General features: G+C 40.8%; 1 protein-coding gene across 1 annotated transcript in view; it reads right to left on the bottom strand.

Moving 5' to 3' along the window:
* man2a1 (mannosidase alpha class 2A member 1) overlaps positions 1 to 20,074 on the bottom strand; it is a 107,419-nt gene that overhangs the window by 58,084 nt on the left and 29,261 nt on the right. Inside the window, exons 8-13 of the mRNA XM_033017411.1 lie at positions 13,752 to 13,929; positions 11,530 to 11,720; positions 9,888 to 10,073; positions 9,254 to 9,368; positions 7,609 to 7,676; positions 5,689 to 5,854 (exon numbers count right to left, since the gene is read on the bottom strand). Coding sequence (XP_032873302.1) covers positions 5,689 to 5,854; positions 7,609 to 7,676; positions 9,254 to 9,368; positions 9,888 to 10,073; positions 11,530 to 11,720; positions 13,752 to 13,929 — 904 coding nt within the window. The remainder of the gene's footprint in view (positions 1 to 5,688; positions 5,855 to 7,608; positions 7,677 to 9,253; positions 9,369 to 9,887; positions 10,074 to 11,529; positions 11,721 to 13,751; positions 13,930 to 20,074) is intronic.

Genomic DNA, 20,074 nt, shown 5'->3' with positions numbered 1-20,074 from the left:
TCCCTTGTTATCCACGGATGCACTACCTTCCCCGATTTATTCCTTTGCCAAACTGGGATGAACAATTTTTGTAGTTCATCCATGCAGTCTTTAAATGCCTTCCATTGCCTATCCACCGTCAACCCTTTAAGAATCAATTGCCAGTCTAATTTGGCCAATTCACGTCTCATACCCTCAAAGTTACCTTTCTTTAAGTTCAGAACCCTTGTTTCTGAATTAATTATGTCACTCTCCATCCTAATGAAGAACTCAACCGTATTATGGTCACTCTTGCACAACAGGACTGTTAACTAACCCTTCCTCATTACTCAATACCCAGTCTAGAATAGCCTGCTCTCTCGTTGGTTCCTCTACATGTTGGTTTAGAAAACTATCCCGCATACATTCAAAGAAATCCTCTTCCTCAGCACCCCTGCCAATTTGATTCACCCAATCTATATGTAGATTGAAGTCACCCATTATAACTGTTTTACCTTTGTTGCACGCATTTCTAATTTCCTGTTTGATGCCATCCCCAACTCCACTACTACTGTTAGGTGGCCTGTACACAACTCCCACTAGCGTTTTCTGCCCCTTAGTGTTTAGTAGCTCTACCCATAGCGTTTCCACGTCCTCCAAGCTAATGTCCTTCCTTTCTATTGTGTTAATCTCCTCTCTAACCAGCAACGCTACCCCACCTCCTTTTCCTTTCTGTCCATCCCTCCTGAATATTGAATATCCCTGGATGTTCAGCTCCCAGCCTTGGTCACCCTGGAGCCATGTATCAGTGATCCCAACTATATCATAGTCATTAATAGCTATCTGCACATTCAACTCATCCACCTTATTACGAATGCTCCTTGCATTGAGACACAAAGCCTTCAGGCTTGTTTTTACAACCCTCTTACCCCTTATACAATTATGTTGAAAAGTCACCCTTTTTGATTTTTGCCCTGGATGTGTCTGCCTGCCACTTTTACTTTTCACCTTGCTACCTATTGCTTCTACCCTCATTTTACACCCCTCTGTCTCTCCGCTCACACATTTAAGAAACCCTTTCCCTTTAACTCCATCCTCGACTATCGCATTTGACACCCCACCCCCCTTATTCAGTTTAAAACCACCCGTGTAGCAGTGGCAAACCTGCCTGCCAGAATGCTGGTCCCCCACCTGTTAAGATGCATTTTGTTCCTTTTGTACAGTTCCCCCCTTACTCCAAAACAGATCCCAGTGATCTAAGAATCTAAATCCCTGCCCCGTATTTTCTGTATTGTTTCAGTTTTCCATCACCTGTAAAACACATGCTCCTCATGATTTTATAAATGCTTATAATGTTGTCCTTCAGCATCCTTCGCTGCAGTGAAAACAGTTCCAGCCTACCCAATGTCTCCTTATAACTCAAGTCCTCCAGTCCTGCCAACAAATTTATGAATTTCTTCTACATCCTCTCCAGGTTGATCATATCCTTTTGACAGTATACAATGCCCTCCATAATGTTTAGGACAAAGACACATCATTTATTTATTTGCCTCTGTACTCCCCAATTTGAGATTTGTAATAGAAAAAAATCACATGTCGTTAAAGTGCACATTGTCAGATATTAATAAAGGTAATTTTTATACATTTTGGTTTCACCGTGTAGAAATTACAGCAGTGTTAATACAGCAGCCCTCCCATCTCAGGGCACCATAATGTTTGGGACACAGCAATGTCACGTAAATGAAAATAGTCATGTTTAGTATTTTGTTGCATATCCTTTGCATGCAATGATTGCTTGAAGTCTGCGATTCATGCACTTCACCAGTTGCTGGGTGTCTTCTCTGGTGATGCTCTGCCAGGCCTGACTTGCAGCCATCTTCAGCTTACCCTTCAGTTTTCTCTTCAGCATATAAAAGGCATGCTCAATTGGTTCAGATCAGGTGATTGACTTGGCCACTCAAGAATTGACAATTTTTTAGTTTAAAAAAATTCTTTGTTGCTTTAGCAGTACGTTTCGGATCATTGTCTTGCTGTGGAATTAACCGCCGGCCAATGAGTTTTGAAGCATTTGTTTCAACTTGATCAGATAGAATGTGTTTTTACACTTCAGAATTCATTTTGCTACCATCAGCAGTTGTATTATCAATGAAGATAAGTGAGCCAGTACCTTCAGCAGCCATACATGCTCAGGCCATAACACCCCCACCACCGTGTTTCACAGATGAGGTGGTATGTTTTGGATCTTGGGCAGTTACTTCACTCCTCCATACTTTGCTCTTACCATCACTCTGATATAAGTTAATCTTCGCCTCATCTGTCCACAAGACCTTTTTCCAGAACTGTGGTTGCTCTTTAAAGTACTTCTTGCCAAAATGTAACCTGGCCATCCTATTTTTGCAGCTAACCAGTGGTTTGCATTTTGTAGTGTAGCCTCTGTATTTCGGTTCATGAAGTCTTCTGCGGACAGTGGTCATTGACAAATCCACACCTGACTGCTGAAAAGTGTTTCTGATTTGTCGGACAGGTGTTTGGGGATTTTTCTTTATTATAGAGAGAATTCTTGTGTCATCAGCTGTGGAGGTCTTTCTTGGCCTGCCAGTCCCTTTGCGATTAGTCTCACCAGTGCTCTCTTTCTTCTTAATTTTTAAGATGGCGGCGCTGCCTTAGCAGCTGCGGCTCGCTTGCAGTCCGTTTGTTTTTTCTTTTTTTTGTTTGTTCTTTTGTCCTGTTTTAGTTAATTTCTGGTTTTATTTTTATTTTATTATGTTGTGTGTGGGTGTGGGGGGGAGAAACGTGTTTTTGGTCTCTTCCTTCGGGGGGATGCGACTTCTCTTGTCGTATCCCCCGTGTCCGTCTCCGTCTGCGCCGAGGCCTAATGGCGGAGCTGGCGGCCTCGGAGCTGGGGCAGCGTTCCAGCAGCAACCGGAGCTGTGGCGTTCCGGCGGCAGCGGCGACCCGGCATCAGAGTTGTGGCGTTCCGGTGGCAGCGGCGACCCGACACCGGAGCTGTGGCGTTCCAGCGGCAGCGGCGACCCGACAACGGAGCTGTGGCGTTCCAGCGGCAGCGGCAGCGGCGACCCGACAACGGAGCTGTGGCGTTCCAGCGGCAGCGGCGACCCAACATCGGAGCTGTGGCATTCCAGCGGCAGCGGCGACCCGACAACGGAGCTGTGGCGTTCCAGCGGCAGCGGCGAACCGACATCGGAGCTGTGGCGTTCCAGCGGCAGCGGCGACCCGACAACGGAGCTGTGGCGTTCCGGCGACAGCGACGACCCGACAACGGAGCTGTGGCGTTCCGGCGACAGCGACGACCCGACAACGGAGCTGTGGCGTTCCAGCGGCAGCGGCAGCGGCGACCCAACAACGGAGCTGTGGCGTTCCGGTGGCAGCGGCGACCCTACAACGGAGCTGTGGCGTTCCGGCAGCAGCGGCGACCTGACCTCGGAGGACGACAGCGTTGGGAGCTCACAGGTTGCCTCGGAGCAGAGGGAGAACAAGGAGGGAAGAGACAAGGACTTTAAGATTTTTGTCTTCCATCACAGTGAGGAGGTGCCTGGTGAACTCACTGTGGTGGATGTTAAATTTGTGTTTGTGTGTTTTTGTCATTTTTATTATATGTATGACTGCAAGGCAACTAAATTTCGTTCAGACGAAAGGTCTGAATGACAATAAAGGCTACTTTACTTTACTTTACTTTACTTTAATGATGTTCCAAACCGTTGATCTTGGTAAGCCTTAGGTTTGGCTGATGTCTCTCAGTTTTTTTCTTGTACTCACTCATAATGGCTTATTTGACTTTCATTGGCACAACTTTGGTCCTCATGTTGATAAACAGCAATACAATATTCCAAAGGTGATTGAAAGACTGGAGGAAAGACTAGGTGCTGAGAGCTCTCATATACCTGCATTAAGGAGGCCTTTAAACACACCTGAGCAATTACAAACACCTGTGAAGCCATGTGTCCCAAACATTATGGTGCCCTGAAATAGGGGGGAACTATGTATAAACATAGTTGTTATTTCTACATGGTGAAACCAAAATGTATAAAAATATATTTTAATAAAATCTGACAATATGCACTTTAACCACATGTGATTTTTCTATTACAAATCTCAAATTGTGGAGTACAGAGGCAAATAAATAAATGCTGGGTCTTTGTCCTAAACATTATGGAGGGCACTGAAGCAACAGGAATTGCACAAAATATTCTAGGTGTGATAATATTGTTAATATTTTGCATAGTGGAACGTGATGTCCCAACTCCAGTACACAATGATGAAAGGAAGAGTTGGCTTGTTTCAACACCTTGCCTATTTGTGTTGCACTTTAAAGGAACTGTGTACCCATAGGTCTCTCGGTTCTATAACACTCCACAGAATCTATCATTCACTGTTTATGCCCTGCTTTGATTAAACTTCCCAAAATGTATCACTTGAAACTCGACTGCATTAAATTCCATCTGCCATTCCTCTGCCCACTTTCCCAGTTGATCAATCATGTTGTAACCTTAGACAACCTTCTTCATATCTACCACACCGCCAATTTGGCCTTCTGCCAACTGTTATTGCGGTGGCACAACACTACCACACCGCCAATTTGGCCTTCTGCGAACTGTTATTAGGGTGGCACAACACAGTACGCAAAGAAACGTAGAAGACATGAACCAATAAGGTAAATTTGTACAAGCACATTCCACATCAATTGCATGTGATAAGGTTACGCAATCATTTTCCATGAAATGAGCCCATGGAAATTTAGAACAAATAGAGAAAGTTGGCACACGAGGCAGACGGGAAAGAAGCACGTGGTGGCACAATTAAGGGGCGAAGGAAAATATAGAAAGTTGAAGAGACAAGGCAAGAAGATATTGAGGGTAATGAAATGAATAATAATAATAATTAGAGTATAGAAACATAGAAACATAGAAATTAGGTGCAGGAGTAGGCCATTCGGCCCTTCGAGCCTGCACCGCCATTCAATATGATCATGGCTGATCATCCAACTCAGTATCCCGTACCTGCCTTCTCTCCATACCCTCTGATCCCCTTAGCCACAAGGGCCACATCTAACTCCCTCTTAAATATAGCCAATGAACTGGCCTCGACTACCCTCTGTGGCAGGGAGTTCCAGAGATTCACCACTCTCTGTGTGAAAAAAGTTCTTCTCATCTCGGTTTTAAAGGATTTCCCCCTTATCCTTAAGCTGTGACCCCTTGTCCTGGACTTCCCCAACATCGGGAGCAATCTTCCTGTATGTCAAGGGGATGCAACATAAACAAGTGCGTGGCAATAAGCTGGAAATAATATTACGAATTTACTAGAACAGTGCAGTGGCACAGCTACTACAGATACTGCCTCATTGTGCCATATACCTCAGTTCAATCCTTATCTATGGAGTTTGAACATACTCCATGTGACTGAGGGGTCTTCCTCTGGCTAATCGTTTCCTCACATCCTAAAGATGGTAGCACAGTGGAATATGGACAAAAATAACAGGGAACAGTACAACGCAGAAACAGACCCCAGGAAAGTAGTGGCCAAGTTCAGATTAGCCACAATCCTAACGAATGGTGAGCAATGTGGAGGGGGCATATGGCATATTCTACTTCTGATGTCCTGAACACATTAAGGATTGTTGAATAAGGTAGTAGAGAGGTCACGACACCAAAAAAAAAGTTGAGAAAAAGTACATTAGTTATAGAGAATTGAAGCAGAGAAAACATTGCCCACCTGAAATACTTCATTGGAAATTCTGTTGGATTTGTCCCAAACTGCAGAAACCTGAGCCTCCACTTGCTGCCCTGAAGCTGTTAGCACATTTAGTTTATATGAATTTACTTGCACCGTTACAATGGATACACGGTCTTGGTCTGTTGGATTATATACCACAAGATACCTGAAAGAGAAACATTTCAATTTCTTGAAAACCACATTTCCAATGTTGTGAGAGGTGTGGAACAAATGTGAGAAAAATAACATAATCTGACAGACTTCATCAGTCTAAAGAAGGGTCTTGAACTGAAATATCACCCATTTCCTCTCTCCAGAGATGGTGCCTGTCCCTGCTGAGTTAGTCCAGCATTTTGTGTCTATCTTTGGTTTAATTAAGAAGGTATTAAGGAAACTCTCACGAAACCTCATACTGATAAACGTGGGTGTGTGTGCGTGTGTGTGTGTCTGTCTGTGTCTGTCTGTGTCTGTGTGTGTCTGTCTGTGTGTGTCTGTCTGTCTGTCTGTCTGTCTGTCTGTGTGTCTGTCTGTGTGTCTGTCTGTCTGTCTGTCTGTCTGTCTGTGTCTGTGTCTGTGTGTGGTTTGGTGGTTACTAGTGAAACTCAATCATTCAAAACCTCAATATAATTGAAAGCATATCCCAAATGATATTCATAAATATGAACCCTAAAATGAATGAACTGTCATGTGAACTAATTTAATATACTTGGGTAGAACAGGAAGAGACCTAATTGATTGTGAAATTTTTACACTTAAAAAGACCAGATAACATTTCAAGAACATTCTTTTCCAGCAGATTGGTGCACATTAATTTGCACTATCAATTGTATTAATCATTAGTTGCATTTAAGATAGTAAACTGAAAATGTTGATCAAAATAAAATGCTTGAAGTATTCAGCACGTAATACAGCATCTGTGGAGAGAAAAAGAGAATGAATGGTTCTGGTTGTTATAGACTTCCATCAGAATTAGGAAACAAACATATTTAGGTTGCAGAGGATTGGGACAACATAGTAGCGTCTATCATAGGGCAGAGACCAAGATTTTTTTTTTATAGATTGCCAACAACAGAGAAGGATCAAAGTCTTGCCAATGACACAATCTAACTGGAGGAGATGTGAACAAAGGATGGAAAAAATAAATAGATTAGAACTGTAAAATTAAGTTCCAGAGAAATATTGATTATTTCGACAAGAGAGAAAATTGAGCTATTTCTAAAAGTCTGCATTTGGCAGAAATGCTTAAACTCCAAAACTCATCCTACCGATAAGCAAGTTAAACAGTGCCTGAATGATACGAACTCTTGTGAAAGAATTTTGCTAAACTTTAGCTGTTCTGCATGCTGACACGTATTGCGAAACTAAAGATGCCGCATTGTTCTTAGGAAAGTCTTGGCCGAATGATAGAGCAATGTATACAGATATCTGTTCATTTTTGCATGATATTATTATCTGTTAACTGCAAAACCAACGGGTCTGAGTAGTTTTGATCAAATCGCAACTCCCCAACTAAGCTGTTTAAGGAACTCACGTCTGGGCTAGTCTGCACATACACTTGTTTGTTCGGCAGTATATAAACCTGTGCCGTCTGTACGCTTGAGGAACTGTTTTTATCATTTAAAAATAAATTGGATAGTTATATGGATGGGAAAGGAATGGAGGGTTATGGTCTGAGCGCAGGTATATGGGACTAGGGGAGATTATGTGTTCGGCACGGACTAGAAGGGTCGAGATGGCCTGTTTCCGTGCTGTAATTGTTATATGGTTATATGGTTAACTTGACAGTCACCGGCAGTCACCTGAAAAATTGCCTAAGTGCCAAGTCTTCAATTGATTTCTCTGACAGCTCTCAACCTTTGTACAATCACACTTCAACAAGCTTTCAAGAAGGCTTTAACTAATGCAATGTGAACCACAAACCTGGGCGTTAAGCTCAATTCAATAGTTGTTCTTTCAGGTAATGCGTCTTGTGCAGCTTGGCTATCAACCTGAAACAAACCAAAACATTCAACAAAAAGTTATTATACAAATGAACTTATTGAATACAATAACTTGTCTTAATTATGCGTTGGTTACTCTGAGCATAAATGCAGCATTTTCCTGGCACAACACTCTAAAAAGCATCGAACTTCTGCATTCATACTTTCTTCATGGTCTAGCTCTAAATACAATATGTACGGGGGGGGGGGGGCATACATAAAAGCCTTGTGTTTTCTACACCAGATATCTTCAAAAGATTTATTAACTTACAGCGCTTGTCTTGTACGAACCTTGTTTTATTTTGACACACTCTTTTGAGCGATTTTCTAAAATGCAATCTAATAAGCAATACTTCTTCATATTGCAGAGACAAGATAATCCGCGCATGTGCAGGTGAAGTGTACACATAGTTTATATTTTTGATATGCTGCCATTACTGGTAATATCTATGGTCAAGTGAAGTTCAAGTTCAAGTTACATTTATTGTCACATACACCAATTGGTGCAGTGATATTTGAGTTGCCATGCAGCACACAAATAAGATAAACACGACACTATAGAATTTAACATAAAACATCCCTCACAGCGGAACCAACGTTTCCCACTGTGAGGGAAGGCAACAAAGTTCAGTCATCTTCCTCTTGTTCACCCGTGGTCGGGGCCTATTGAGGCCTCCGCAGTCGCCGCAACGGTGGCCCAATGTTTCAGGCTCTCTCGCCGGGATGATCGGATGATTGGAGCGCCAGCGTCGGAATGGAACGACACTCTCAGCGGGCTTGGAGTTTCCGAATCGGCCACTTCCTACCGGAGACCACGGCTTCTGAAGTCCATAGGCCGAGCTGGGCGGTGCTCCAACACCGGTGTAAGATCCCAGGCCTCCGCAATGTTAAAGTCAGCGCCAACCGCAGCTGGAAGCTCCGTAGACCACAGCTGACCACATGATGTTAAAGTCGGCAGGCCCAACATTCCGGAGCTCCAACACGGCGAACTTGGTAAGGCATCGCCCGCTCCGCGATGGAATCCAGTGCTGCGCCGTTGCTGAAGCTCTGGCCGGTCTTCGGCAGGAAAGGCCGCGCCCATCCAGATGGTGGGCTGCGAGGGGGGGGGGGGACGAAGATGCGGCTCAGAGAAAAGACGCATCCTCGACCAGGTAGAGACTGAGAAGACGGTTTTCCCCCTTCCCCCCTCCCCCCCCCCCCCCCCCAAAGACAAAAATACCTCCAAAAACAAACTTTTAGACAGACTAAAAATAACAAAAAGGGTGAAAGGACAGACAGCTGCTGGCGAGGCTGCCACACTCGATGGAGCCACCACCCGCTCCACATGGAATGCTGGCTCAGTTTGCCAATTGTTATTTTCTTTTTTTAAATCAAAACAGAGGCTTTCTTGGTCACTTAAAAAAAGATTTAAAAGTCCATATAATAGAATAAAATATAGTATAGATGACGGGTTTTCTTTTCCAAAGACAGTGGAGTTAGACACAAATCGGTTGTTTTTAGTCCTTTTTATTAACTCACAGCAGCCCACAATTTTTTCCTCAATCGCCAGAATAATCACAAGCACATTGAAATGTAGAATGTCTCACCATTTGGAAGAAGGGTGTTGAAGGATTGTGCTTGTAATTTTCCTTGTCCTTTAATGACAGAAAATGTGCTGAGTCACCAATCACTCTTTTCAAGTTCATTATGGAATGAAATAGTCTGTAAAATAAAACATTTAAGAACATCACAATATTGTAATATTTATTCAAGTAGATTGAATAAACTTACTTCCTAAACCAAATACTTTCAGTTGGCAGGCATTCGAGACATGTTCCACCAGACTATAAGATACTAGTTCTTATACATCCATACTTAATCCATGGGACAGAGACTGTGTGTCCAAGATATGTTTCATCTTTGATATTTACAATTCATGTCATATCTAATGAGTCATTGTCACCTGTAGTTGAATAACTTCCTTTTACTGTGTCTTTTATTTTGGTAATGTTGATAAACACAATTTAACGAAGTGTTGCTTCACAGGAAAGAAGGAGGAAAGAAAAAGAACTTGTACTTATATAGCGCCTTTCATATCCTTTCATGACACTTCCAAAGCACTTTATAATGAATGAACTGCTTTTGAAAATCCCTCAATCTTTCAAAAATCTGAAGGTTAAAAGTAAATAATTGAACCTGGAAAAAGGTGATTTAAAACGAATTCTACAAATTAACATTTACCTGGTCCCATAATCCACCACGACCCACTCTTTAGAAGTTCCAGTGATCGCGTCATGATGTTGGAATAGGCCAAGGTTTCGTCTTGCTTCTACCAGCAGTTTATAATCTTGAGATGAAGGGAACGCTGTCATTTTATTGGATTTATTTGCACCTGCCGATGCCAAGGAGTAAAGGATTTCTGCAGCCCTAGACATGAAATACAAAATATAGATTATTCATTTTTAATTTTTAATAGCTTTTGAATAGTTTTTTCAATGAATTAGTATTAAACTTAAGAAGGAGTTAGATGTGGCCCTTGTGGCTAAAGGGATCAGGGGGTAAGGAGAGAAGGCAGGTATTGGATACTGAGTTGGATGATCAGCCATGATCATATTGAATGGCGGTGCAGGCTTGAAGGGCAGAATGGCCTACTCCTGCACCTATTTTCTATGTTTCTATGAACTTTTACTTCAAAGAAAAATCCATCAGCTAAAATGAGTTTACATAATCAGCAACTTGAAGTGAAATCATTGTGTAGGAAGGAACTGCAGATGCTGGTTTAAACCGAAGATAGGCACAAAAAGCTGGAGTAACTCAGCATTTTTGGAGCGAAGGAATGGGGAATGTTTCGGGTCAAGGCAGAAGGTCATGGGAAATCATTGTGCTGTGTACAAAAAATAAAACAAGCAAAGGAAAGAATTTCTGGCTAATTGGATATTATTTCTATTAATATCCCAACTCATTTATTTTAAAGATAATATATGGTATTATAATAAATTATCCCCCTGCGAAGCTCATAGGTTTAAAAGGAGAGCTGATTGGCTAACAGTTTTAATCATATATTGTTCGCCCTCTTTAAACAATAGTACGTCTGCAAACGGCCAGTGCTCCAATGGTAAGCCTGGAACAAAGAACATTGGAAGGTCGTAGAAAATGTTGAAAATGAATCTTATTTCTCTTGTATTTCATTGGAATATATTTTATTCTAGCACAATTTACCCAAAAACATAGCATAACTTTTAATATGCCCTTTCTCTGTTTGATATTTCCAATAGTTCATAATCTTCTTCCTCAAGGTGAATTCTGATATAATATAGATTTCAATTTTCCCCAATTTGTACCCACCTGGGATCACAGATATATTCCAAGTATCATGAGTTCCAACGCGTTACATCATGAGATCCATGCTTAATGCCATGTGTTGGTGCATGCATGCTTGTCATATCTCTATTCTCTCTCCTGATCACTTCTCTCTCTTTCCTCTCTCACCCTCTCCAAAAAGACTCACTCTCATCTGAAAGCTGTAATTGCCTGTGGTTCCATTTTATTCACTGCTGGACCAGCCCTTTTCCCTTATTTATCCTGCAACTGCTTTCAGTATCAAGGGATGGATTTGTGATCTTCATTGACAGACTCTTTAATTAACCAGCCCAGTCCTTCTCTGACCCATCTGAATAGAGCTAAAATGTCAATCATATCTCTCTAACCAGTCATTGTGCAATATCTGTATTTTATCTTAATAACAATGCCAAGGATGATACTCACAAATCATTTAGCAATTACGTGAGCAGCTATCAAAATAAGGGAAAAAATGGTCACATTGTCATGGATTGAGTTGCAAATATACAAAATAAAGAACTGATCAACAATTGAATGAATTTACCTCAAATATGATTCTAATACTCTGTCCAGTCGTTTATAGAAGGGTCGGGAGGTGAAATATCCACTCCAGTAATGATCATCTCTGTCAGCATAGGTAAAAAAGTCTCCACTCAAGACAGGAAATGGTGATGGTGAATTTTCAGCAGCTTTATGGATGGCATCAAAGTAATCTGACAATGTGCCAAATTGAGCCTAGAAACAGAATTTCAAACTATTCAACATTCAGTTAACACTTAAAATAGAAGAGTTTTTTCCCCTCACAATCTTTGCTATTTATCTTTAAATATGGTCCAAAATGTTGTTTCTCAGCTTCAATGGATTACTTGATTGAATCTTGGCACGCATGGAGTAGTTATGACAATGTCAAACAATGACAAGTTGCTTTGGTTTCAAAGACCCTTCAGCCCACCAAGTCCATACTGACCATCGATGACCCGTACATTTGTTCTATGTTATCCCACTTTTGCAGCCTACACACTAGGGGCAATTTACAGAAGCCAATTAACCTACAAACCTGCACATCTTTGGAATATGGGAAGAAACTGGAGCACCGAGAAAATCCATGTGTTCAGAGAACGTACAAACTCCATACAGACAGCACCCGTAGACAGAACGTGGGTCTCGTGCTGTAAGGCAGCAGTTCTACCGCAGAGCCACTGTGCCCCCTACAGTGTCGTCAACAGAGATCGCAGCAGTTTAAAAGAAAGTGGTTCAGTTACTGCATTCAAGGGAAATTATGGATGGATGGCCAGTAACACTCACAGAAATTGAAAACATAATGTGTTATAGTCTCAGCAAAATACAGCAGGTAAACAGGCTCCTGACCAGAAATGTCACTTAACTATGTCCTCCACAGATGTTGCTTGATCTGCTGTGAGAACATACAAGAGTACAGCACAAAAACAGGCCCATCAGTCCGCAATGTCTGTGATGACCATGCTGCCGACCAATTTTTATCTGCCTGAACATAATTCTGGAGAACATAATTCTACCTCTCAGACCTCTACATTCCCTGCATATATATATATGCCTATCAAAAAGACTCTTAAATGCCGCTATCATATATGCCTCAACTACCACCCCTGGCAGCCCATTCCAGGCACTCATCAACCTCCATGTTAAAAAACTTGTCCCACACATCTCCTTTACACTTTGCTCCTCTCACCTTAAAGCTATGTTCTATAGTATTTAACTTTTCCACACTGTGAACAATGTTCTGGCTATCTACCCTATCTATTCCTCTCATAATTTGCACACTCCAGCATTCCAGAGAAAACAAGCTAAGTCTGTCCAACCTCTCCCAGTAACTAATAACCCCTAATCCATGCATCAATCTGGTAAACTTCCCCTGCACCCCTTTTAAAGCTACATGATGACTTCCTGACTCTTATATTCAATGCCCTGACTGATTAAAGCAAGCATTCCATATGCCTTATTTAGCACTCTATCTACTTGTGTTGCCACTTTCAAGGAGCTAGATACTTCGATTCCAAGTTCCCTCTGTACATCAATGCGGTTAAGGGTTATGCCATTAATAGTACATTTTCCCTATATTCAACCTCCCAAAGTGCAACATCTCACACTTGCTCGGATTAAACTCCATCCGCATTTTCTCCACCCATTTCTGTAGCTGATATATACGATAAGAACTGAAGAGTAGACCAGGAGATTATGAAGGGAACAGCCCCTACCCAATGCTGAAAGGTTTGGTGGTGGAATCTCTTTGATGGGGGCACAAATTGAAGACAACAATTTGCTGACTACAAAAGTTGATGGAGGGGGGGGGAATTGAGAACCAGGAAATCTCTATCCTTATTCAATTTAAAAAAAACAAATCTTCCTAGTTTCCTCCTTATCTTGTGTTCGGTTGCTCGGCTTACTTGAATTCAGCATAACTGCTGGTTACTAGTGGTTCACTTAGTGATTTTTAGCCTTAACCAACAGAATCCTTCAGGGAACTACTGAAATTAAGATATTTGTCACAGTAAGCAAAGAACTGAAGGTTCTGTAAGTCTGAAATAAAAACAGAAAATTCTGTAAATACTCAGTATGTTACGCAGCATTTGAATTAAAGTTTACCTCTAACCTGTATTCTGATTTTTTTTAAACATTGTTTGATATTCTACTTAAGCACATATTTCTTTACTAAGCCAACAGTAACTGTAATCATACACTTACAACAAATTACACAAATTGAGTTAATATTTATTTATGACAACATACCTTCACATGGAGCTCTGGGTGAGAGTTCATATAATCAAACAGCTTCTGATAATTTTGAAATTGTTGATCCCATTCTGACAATTGATCATATCGAAAATCATCTCCCAGCGGAGCCAAGACCACTTTTGTACGGAAAAGTTTGGACTTTTTTCTATATTGATCTAAGAGGAGTTTGGCTCTTAAAAAAAAACATTTGACATATCAGTCAAAAAAACAATGGTATTATATGTAGATTTGACAGCAAAAATAAAAATGAAGCACAACATAGACTGAAAGCAAAATGGATTGCTAAAGCGTACCATTCTTCATTCTCACATAAATCAAGAGGTGTGGCAATATTAATTCGTAAAGGTATACCCTTTAAACATATATCAACGATAGAAGACATTGAAGGCAGATATATTATAATAATAGGGGAGTTATACTTAAAAAAGGTGACTCTCCTCAATGTGTATGGACCAAATTTTGATAGCCCTCTGTTTTTTAAGAGAATTCTTAACAATATCCCGGAAGGTACACAACAAAACTTAATAATTGGTGGAGATTTAAATTGTACATTGGATGCTTGTTTGGACAGATCATCAACTCAAAGAAAACTAAAATCTCGATCAAGTGAATTTTTAAATTCATACATTAATACCACTAATATTAAGGACGTTTGGAGAATTGAAAATCCATCGGGCCGAGAATATTCATTTTACTCACCAGTACATAAAACTTACTCAAGGATAGACTATTTTTGGTAGATTCAAAACTTATCCCATTCACCTATAACTCACAATATCACAACATCATAATCTCAGACCATGCCCCATTAACATTTATGATCAAAGTAAACGGAATGGCAGAGACACAGTCACAATGGAGATTTAATCCCCAAATCTTAAAAGATAAGTCATGTAATGAATATCTAGTAAAACAGATTAAAATGTTTTTTGAGGCTAACGATAGCCCTGAAATCTCTGCCTCGCTTCTTTGGGAAACATTTAAAGCATTTGTACGAGGAGCATTAATTTCTTCCCAATCATTTTTTAATAAAGAGAATAGGGCCAAACAAAAGAAACTGGAAATGGAAATAAAGCAATTAGACACAGAAAATGCAGCAGCACCATCCACGATAAAACACAATAAAATTGCAGTATTGAAATATAAATTAAACAAGATTTATTCAGACCAAGTTATAAAACTTTATCAACATACAAAACAATTACATTTTGAATTTGGTGACAAACCACAAAAACTATTAGCGCGTCAACTTCGCAAATTGGACGGGGAAAAAACAATATACAAAATTAGAACAGATAAGGGAGAAACATTAACATTGCCTAAAGATATTAATGATAGATTTCTACAATACTATCAAAAATTGTATTCATCTAAAATAACAGAACAATCAACGGGAATGGAAACATTTTTACAGAATTGTAAGTTTGCGGGTCTAGATCAGAAAGAGAGAGAATTGCTAGGGGCTGAAATTACGATAAAAGACATTGAAGAATCAATAAAGTCCTTAAAAAATGGAAAGTCGGCAGGACCCGATGGACTAAATTCGGAATTTTATAAAAAATTTTATGACTTGCTTTCCCCACGCCTACAGACAATGTACAAATATGCTTATACTCAACAGAAACTCCCAGAAACTCTAAATGAATCAACAATCATACTTATACCAAAAACGACAAGGATCTTGAAGACCCAGGTTCATACAGAGCTATAGCCCTCTTAAATACTGATCAGAAAATATTAACTAAGATTCTATCTAATAGATTGAGCTTAGTGATCAGTAAATTAATACATCCTGACCAAACAGGGTTTATCCCCAAACGGTATTCATTTTTTAATCTGAGAAGATTATTTAATATTATATACTCCAATAGAATCCCCAACAGAGCTAGCAATTATCTCGTTAGATGCTGAAAAAGCATTTGACCAGGTAGAATGGCCATATTTATTTTCGGTGATGGAAAAATTTCAACTAGGAGAGAAGTACTGTACATGGGTTAAATTGTTATATTCTAACCCAACAGCTAGAATATTACCAAACAAAATGTTATCAACTAAATTTAATCTCTCTAGAGGCTGTAGACAAGGATGTTCACTATCCCCACTATTATTTGCTCTTGCAATTGAACCCCTAGCAGAAAGCGTTAGAAACCATCCAGGAATATTTGGATACAATACTAGAGACACAAGGAATAAAATCTCCTTATATGCAGATGATATACTAATATATATTACAAAATTAGAAACTAGTATTCCAAACCTATTAAATCTAATAACTCAATTTGGTCAGTTTTCGGGATATAGAATCAATTGGAATAAAAGCGAAATCATGCCAATAACAAAATTTAATTTACATACAATACAACAATCCCCTTTTAAAATAGTTAAAGATAAATTTAAATACTTAGGAATCTGGGTAACTAAGACATATACCTCTTTATTTAAACTAAATTTCCCACCCTTACTGAATAAACTACATAAGAATATTCAATACTGGAAAACACTCCCCATTTCAATGCTTGGGAGAATTAATGCTATAAAAATGATTTTTTTACCGCAACTACTGTACCTACTTCAATTAATTCCGATATATCCCAAAAACTTTTTTCAAAAAAGTCGAATCCATTGTTACAAGTTTGTCTGGGATTATAAGAATCATAGAATAAGTAAAAAACACTTATGTAAATCAAAGATAAATGGAGGTCTGGCTTTGCCAAATTTCTTATTTTATTTTTGGGCAGTCCATATTAAAAACATGAATTTTTGGCTGGAAGAAATGGACCAACAACCAGATTGGCTAATGATGGAAAAGGAAGACTGTCTACCTTTTGAAATTGGACCGATCATATTTGCCCCCACAAAACAGCACAAAAAAACCTATAAAGAAAACCCCATAATACATAGTGGAATACGAATTTGGAAACAAATAAAAAAAGATTTAAAATTGAATAATATACCACTCTGCCTTCCCATTGTAAATAATCCTTTGTTCAAATCATCCTTTATGGACAAAGGTTTCACACAATGGAAAAATCATGGAATCAAAAATATAGGACATCTTTATGGGAAAGGTACTTTTCTTTCATTTCAAGAGTTACAACTGAATTATGGACTGCACTCAAATAATTTTTTCAGATATCTACAAATTAGAGATTATGTTAAATCTAATACACAAGTTTACAAGAATAGGGAATCAGAAATTCTTGATGAATGTCTGAACAAGCATCCTAATACTGAAAAACTAATAGCTTATATTTATAACACCCTATTAAATAACGAGGTACCCTGTACCACCGACCGAACTACATAGATACAAATGGGAAATTGAAATAGGTCATCCTATCACGAAAGATATGTGGGACGAAAGTTTACAACAAATACATCAATGTTCATTAAATGCCAGACATATTTTAATACAATTCAAGGTCTTACATAGACTACACTTCTCTAAAATAAAACTAAATAGAATTTTCCCACAAATCTCTCCTATTTGTGATAAATGTCTACATTTAGAGGCTAATTTAACACATACTTTTGCAAACTGTATAAAACTTAAACATTTCTGGACAGATATTTTTGAAATAACTTCAAAAGTTATTAATACAAAACTGGACCCAGACACAAAATTAATAATACTTGGAATATCAGAACAAAGCTTAACACTCACAACAAACCAAAGAAACTTCCTCAATTACAGTACAGGTGCACAACCTTTTATCCGAAGATCCAAATAACGAAAACCTCCGAATAGCGGCCATTTTTTCGGTCCTTGAAGAAAGGTCCTTGAAAACGTTCACCGAGGGCGGCCCGCAGAGGTGACAGCGGAACCTCCGGTCGGTCCTCGAAGAAAGGGGAACTAAATCCCCATTCATAAAAGAGAAGGTGAGGGTATATTGCGCGGGAGGGTTAATAATTGACAATATGCTGCTGCCTGCCCGCTGAGTTAAAAAGTTCCCACGGTAGACTCACGATACACAGTGTTTCGTGAGTCTTGCGTGGGAACTTTTTAACTCAGCGGGGCAGGCAGCAGCAGATTGTCGCTCGCTTCAGTTTCACCCCACCTACACCCCTCTGCTTCCCGGCCATGTGTGTGACCCCTTCCCTCCCCTCTCCAGCTCCCCGCCCATTGCACCGGCGCGGGGGCTTTGCACTGTCACCGGAGACGTCAGGACCAACGGGACACCGACCCCCAGGCCCACTGCAAGCACGGAGATCCCAGAGACCCACAGCCAGCAGCAGCACAGCCCCGTTCCAACTCCAGAGGAAAACTGCAAACTGGCCGGAGACGTCAGGACCACCAGAAGCCGTTCCCCGAGCTGCGCCCCCTCATCGGGACACCGACCCCCAGGCCCACTGCAAGCACGGAGATCCCAGAGACCCTCAGCCAACAGCAGCCCAGCCCCGCTCCAACTACAGAGGAACCTGGGTTGCGGATGACGGGGCGCAGCTCGGGGCGTCGTAGGGGCCCATCGGGGAGCGGGTTCCTGTTGGTCTTGACGTCTCCGGCCACCTGCCATCCTCCGGGAACTGTACCGCCCTTGCAAGAGAGTGGGGTTGTTTGCAGTTGCAGAGGGAGGGGGCAAGGGCGGTACAGTTCCCAGTCCACGGGGGTGGCCGGAGACGTCAGGACCAACGGGACACCGACCCCCAGGCCCACTGCAAGCACGGAGATCCCAGAGACCCACAGCCAGCAGCAACTCCAGCCCAGCCCCGCTCCAACTCCAGAGGAACACGTAGGGGCAGAAGCTGACGGTGTGCAAGGTACGTCTTGTTCTTGGGGTGGCGGATGAGGGGGCGCAGCTCGGGCTGTGGGCAAACTGCCACTTGTCGCCGTAGCGGCCCATTGGGGAGCGGATTCCTCTGGAGTTGGAGGGGGAGGGGGGTATTGTGCTGTTTGATCGCCCCCTGCTATCCCAGGGACAGGGAGACACAGCGGCTTTTTAGACTGGTGGGCAATCACTTCCAAAGTTCTGCCCACACAGTCAGTACACTTCTCCTACACTGCATTTCATACAAACATTTATTCTGCAAGAAAAAACTACATTGAAGACTCAAACTCGCGACCGAGTTTACTGCCGGGATCAAGGCGCAAACTCGCGACCTTGCGGATATGAGCCGAGCACTCTACCACTGAGCCAGCCATTAAAATCTACGCTAAAAAATTTCCATTCCGAAGACCGACAAATTCTGAATTACGAAAAGTGTCTGGTCCCAAGGCTTTCGGATAAAAGGTTGTGCACCTGTATAATAACCGGAAAAAAATTAATATTAAAATTTTGGAAAGGCCCTACAACCCCCACAATCAAAATGTGGATTACGGAAATGTCGGAGACCCTATACTTAGAAAGAATTAGACTTGTCTTAATGGACAAACAAGATCTTTTCCATAAAATTTGGGCTCCATTCATTAACTATCTGAAGGGATAGACTGGCACAGCACGAGGACCCAGCTGAAACTTGAACTCAGGAACAGATGAAAAACTATACTCTATACTTTATAACCTACGAACCTATCTCCATTGATGTATCACAGGTAACCCATTCCACCTCCCTTGTTTTTCTGTTGTGTTTTTTTTTTTTTTTTTTGCTTCCTCTTTTATTTGTAACTTTCTACCCTCTCTTTTTCTCGCTTTCTATAAAAAATAAAAATACTAGAAGCAGAAGTAATTGATAATGGAAAATTTTAATAATGTATGACTGATGTATATGAAAAGTTTTTTTTCTACTATAATATGTAATGACATTGTATAATATGTCTACTTCTAATAAATAAATAAATAAATAAATAAATAAAAATAAAAAATAAAATAAAAATGATGAAGTAACTTTTGTTAATATCTTGTAGGCTGCAATACATTTATTTTACAGTTCAGAGCAGCTGAACCTGAAGAAGGGTCTCGACCCATAACGTCACATTCCTTCTCTCCAGAGATGCTGCCTGTCCCGCTGAGTGACTCCAGCATTTTGTGTCTATCTTAGCTATTTCTAAACTAATTTTCACATGGGAAAGTACCACAATGTAGAAAAGGTTTGAGGGAGGGGTCAGAAAGTGAGGCAGTGATGGAAAGAGGATAGAAGAGGGAGAGAAAAAGATGCCACAGAAGATAGTTGAGGCCAGTTCATTGGCTATATTTAAGAGGGAGTTGGATGTGGCCCTTGTGGCTAAAGGGATCAGGGGGTATGGAGAGAAGGCAGGTACAGGATACTGAGTTGGATGATCAGCCATGATCATATCTAATGGCGGTGCAGGCTCAAAGGGCCGAATGGCCTACTCCTGCACCTATTTTCTATGTCTATGTTTCTATGAGGGAGAGAGAGAG

This window comes from Amblyraja radiata, chromosome 3 (assembly GCF_010909765.2).
Source record: "Amblyraja radiata isolate CabotCenter1 chromosome 3, sAmbRad1.1.pri, whole genome shotgun sequence".
NCBI classification, from domain to species: Eukaryota; Metazoa; Chordata; class Chondrichthyes; order Rajiformes; family Rajidae; genus Amblyraja; species Amblyraja radiata.
The sequence above is the reverse complement of the archived record's forward strand: the minus strand, read 5'-3'. Positions and strand labels throughout refer to the sequence as shown.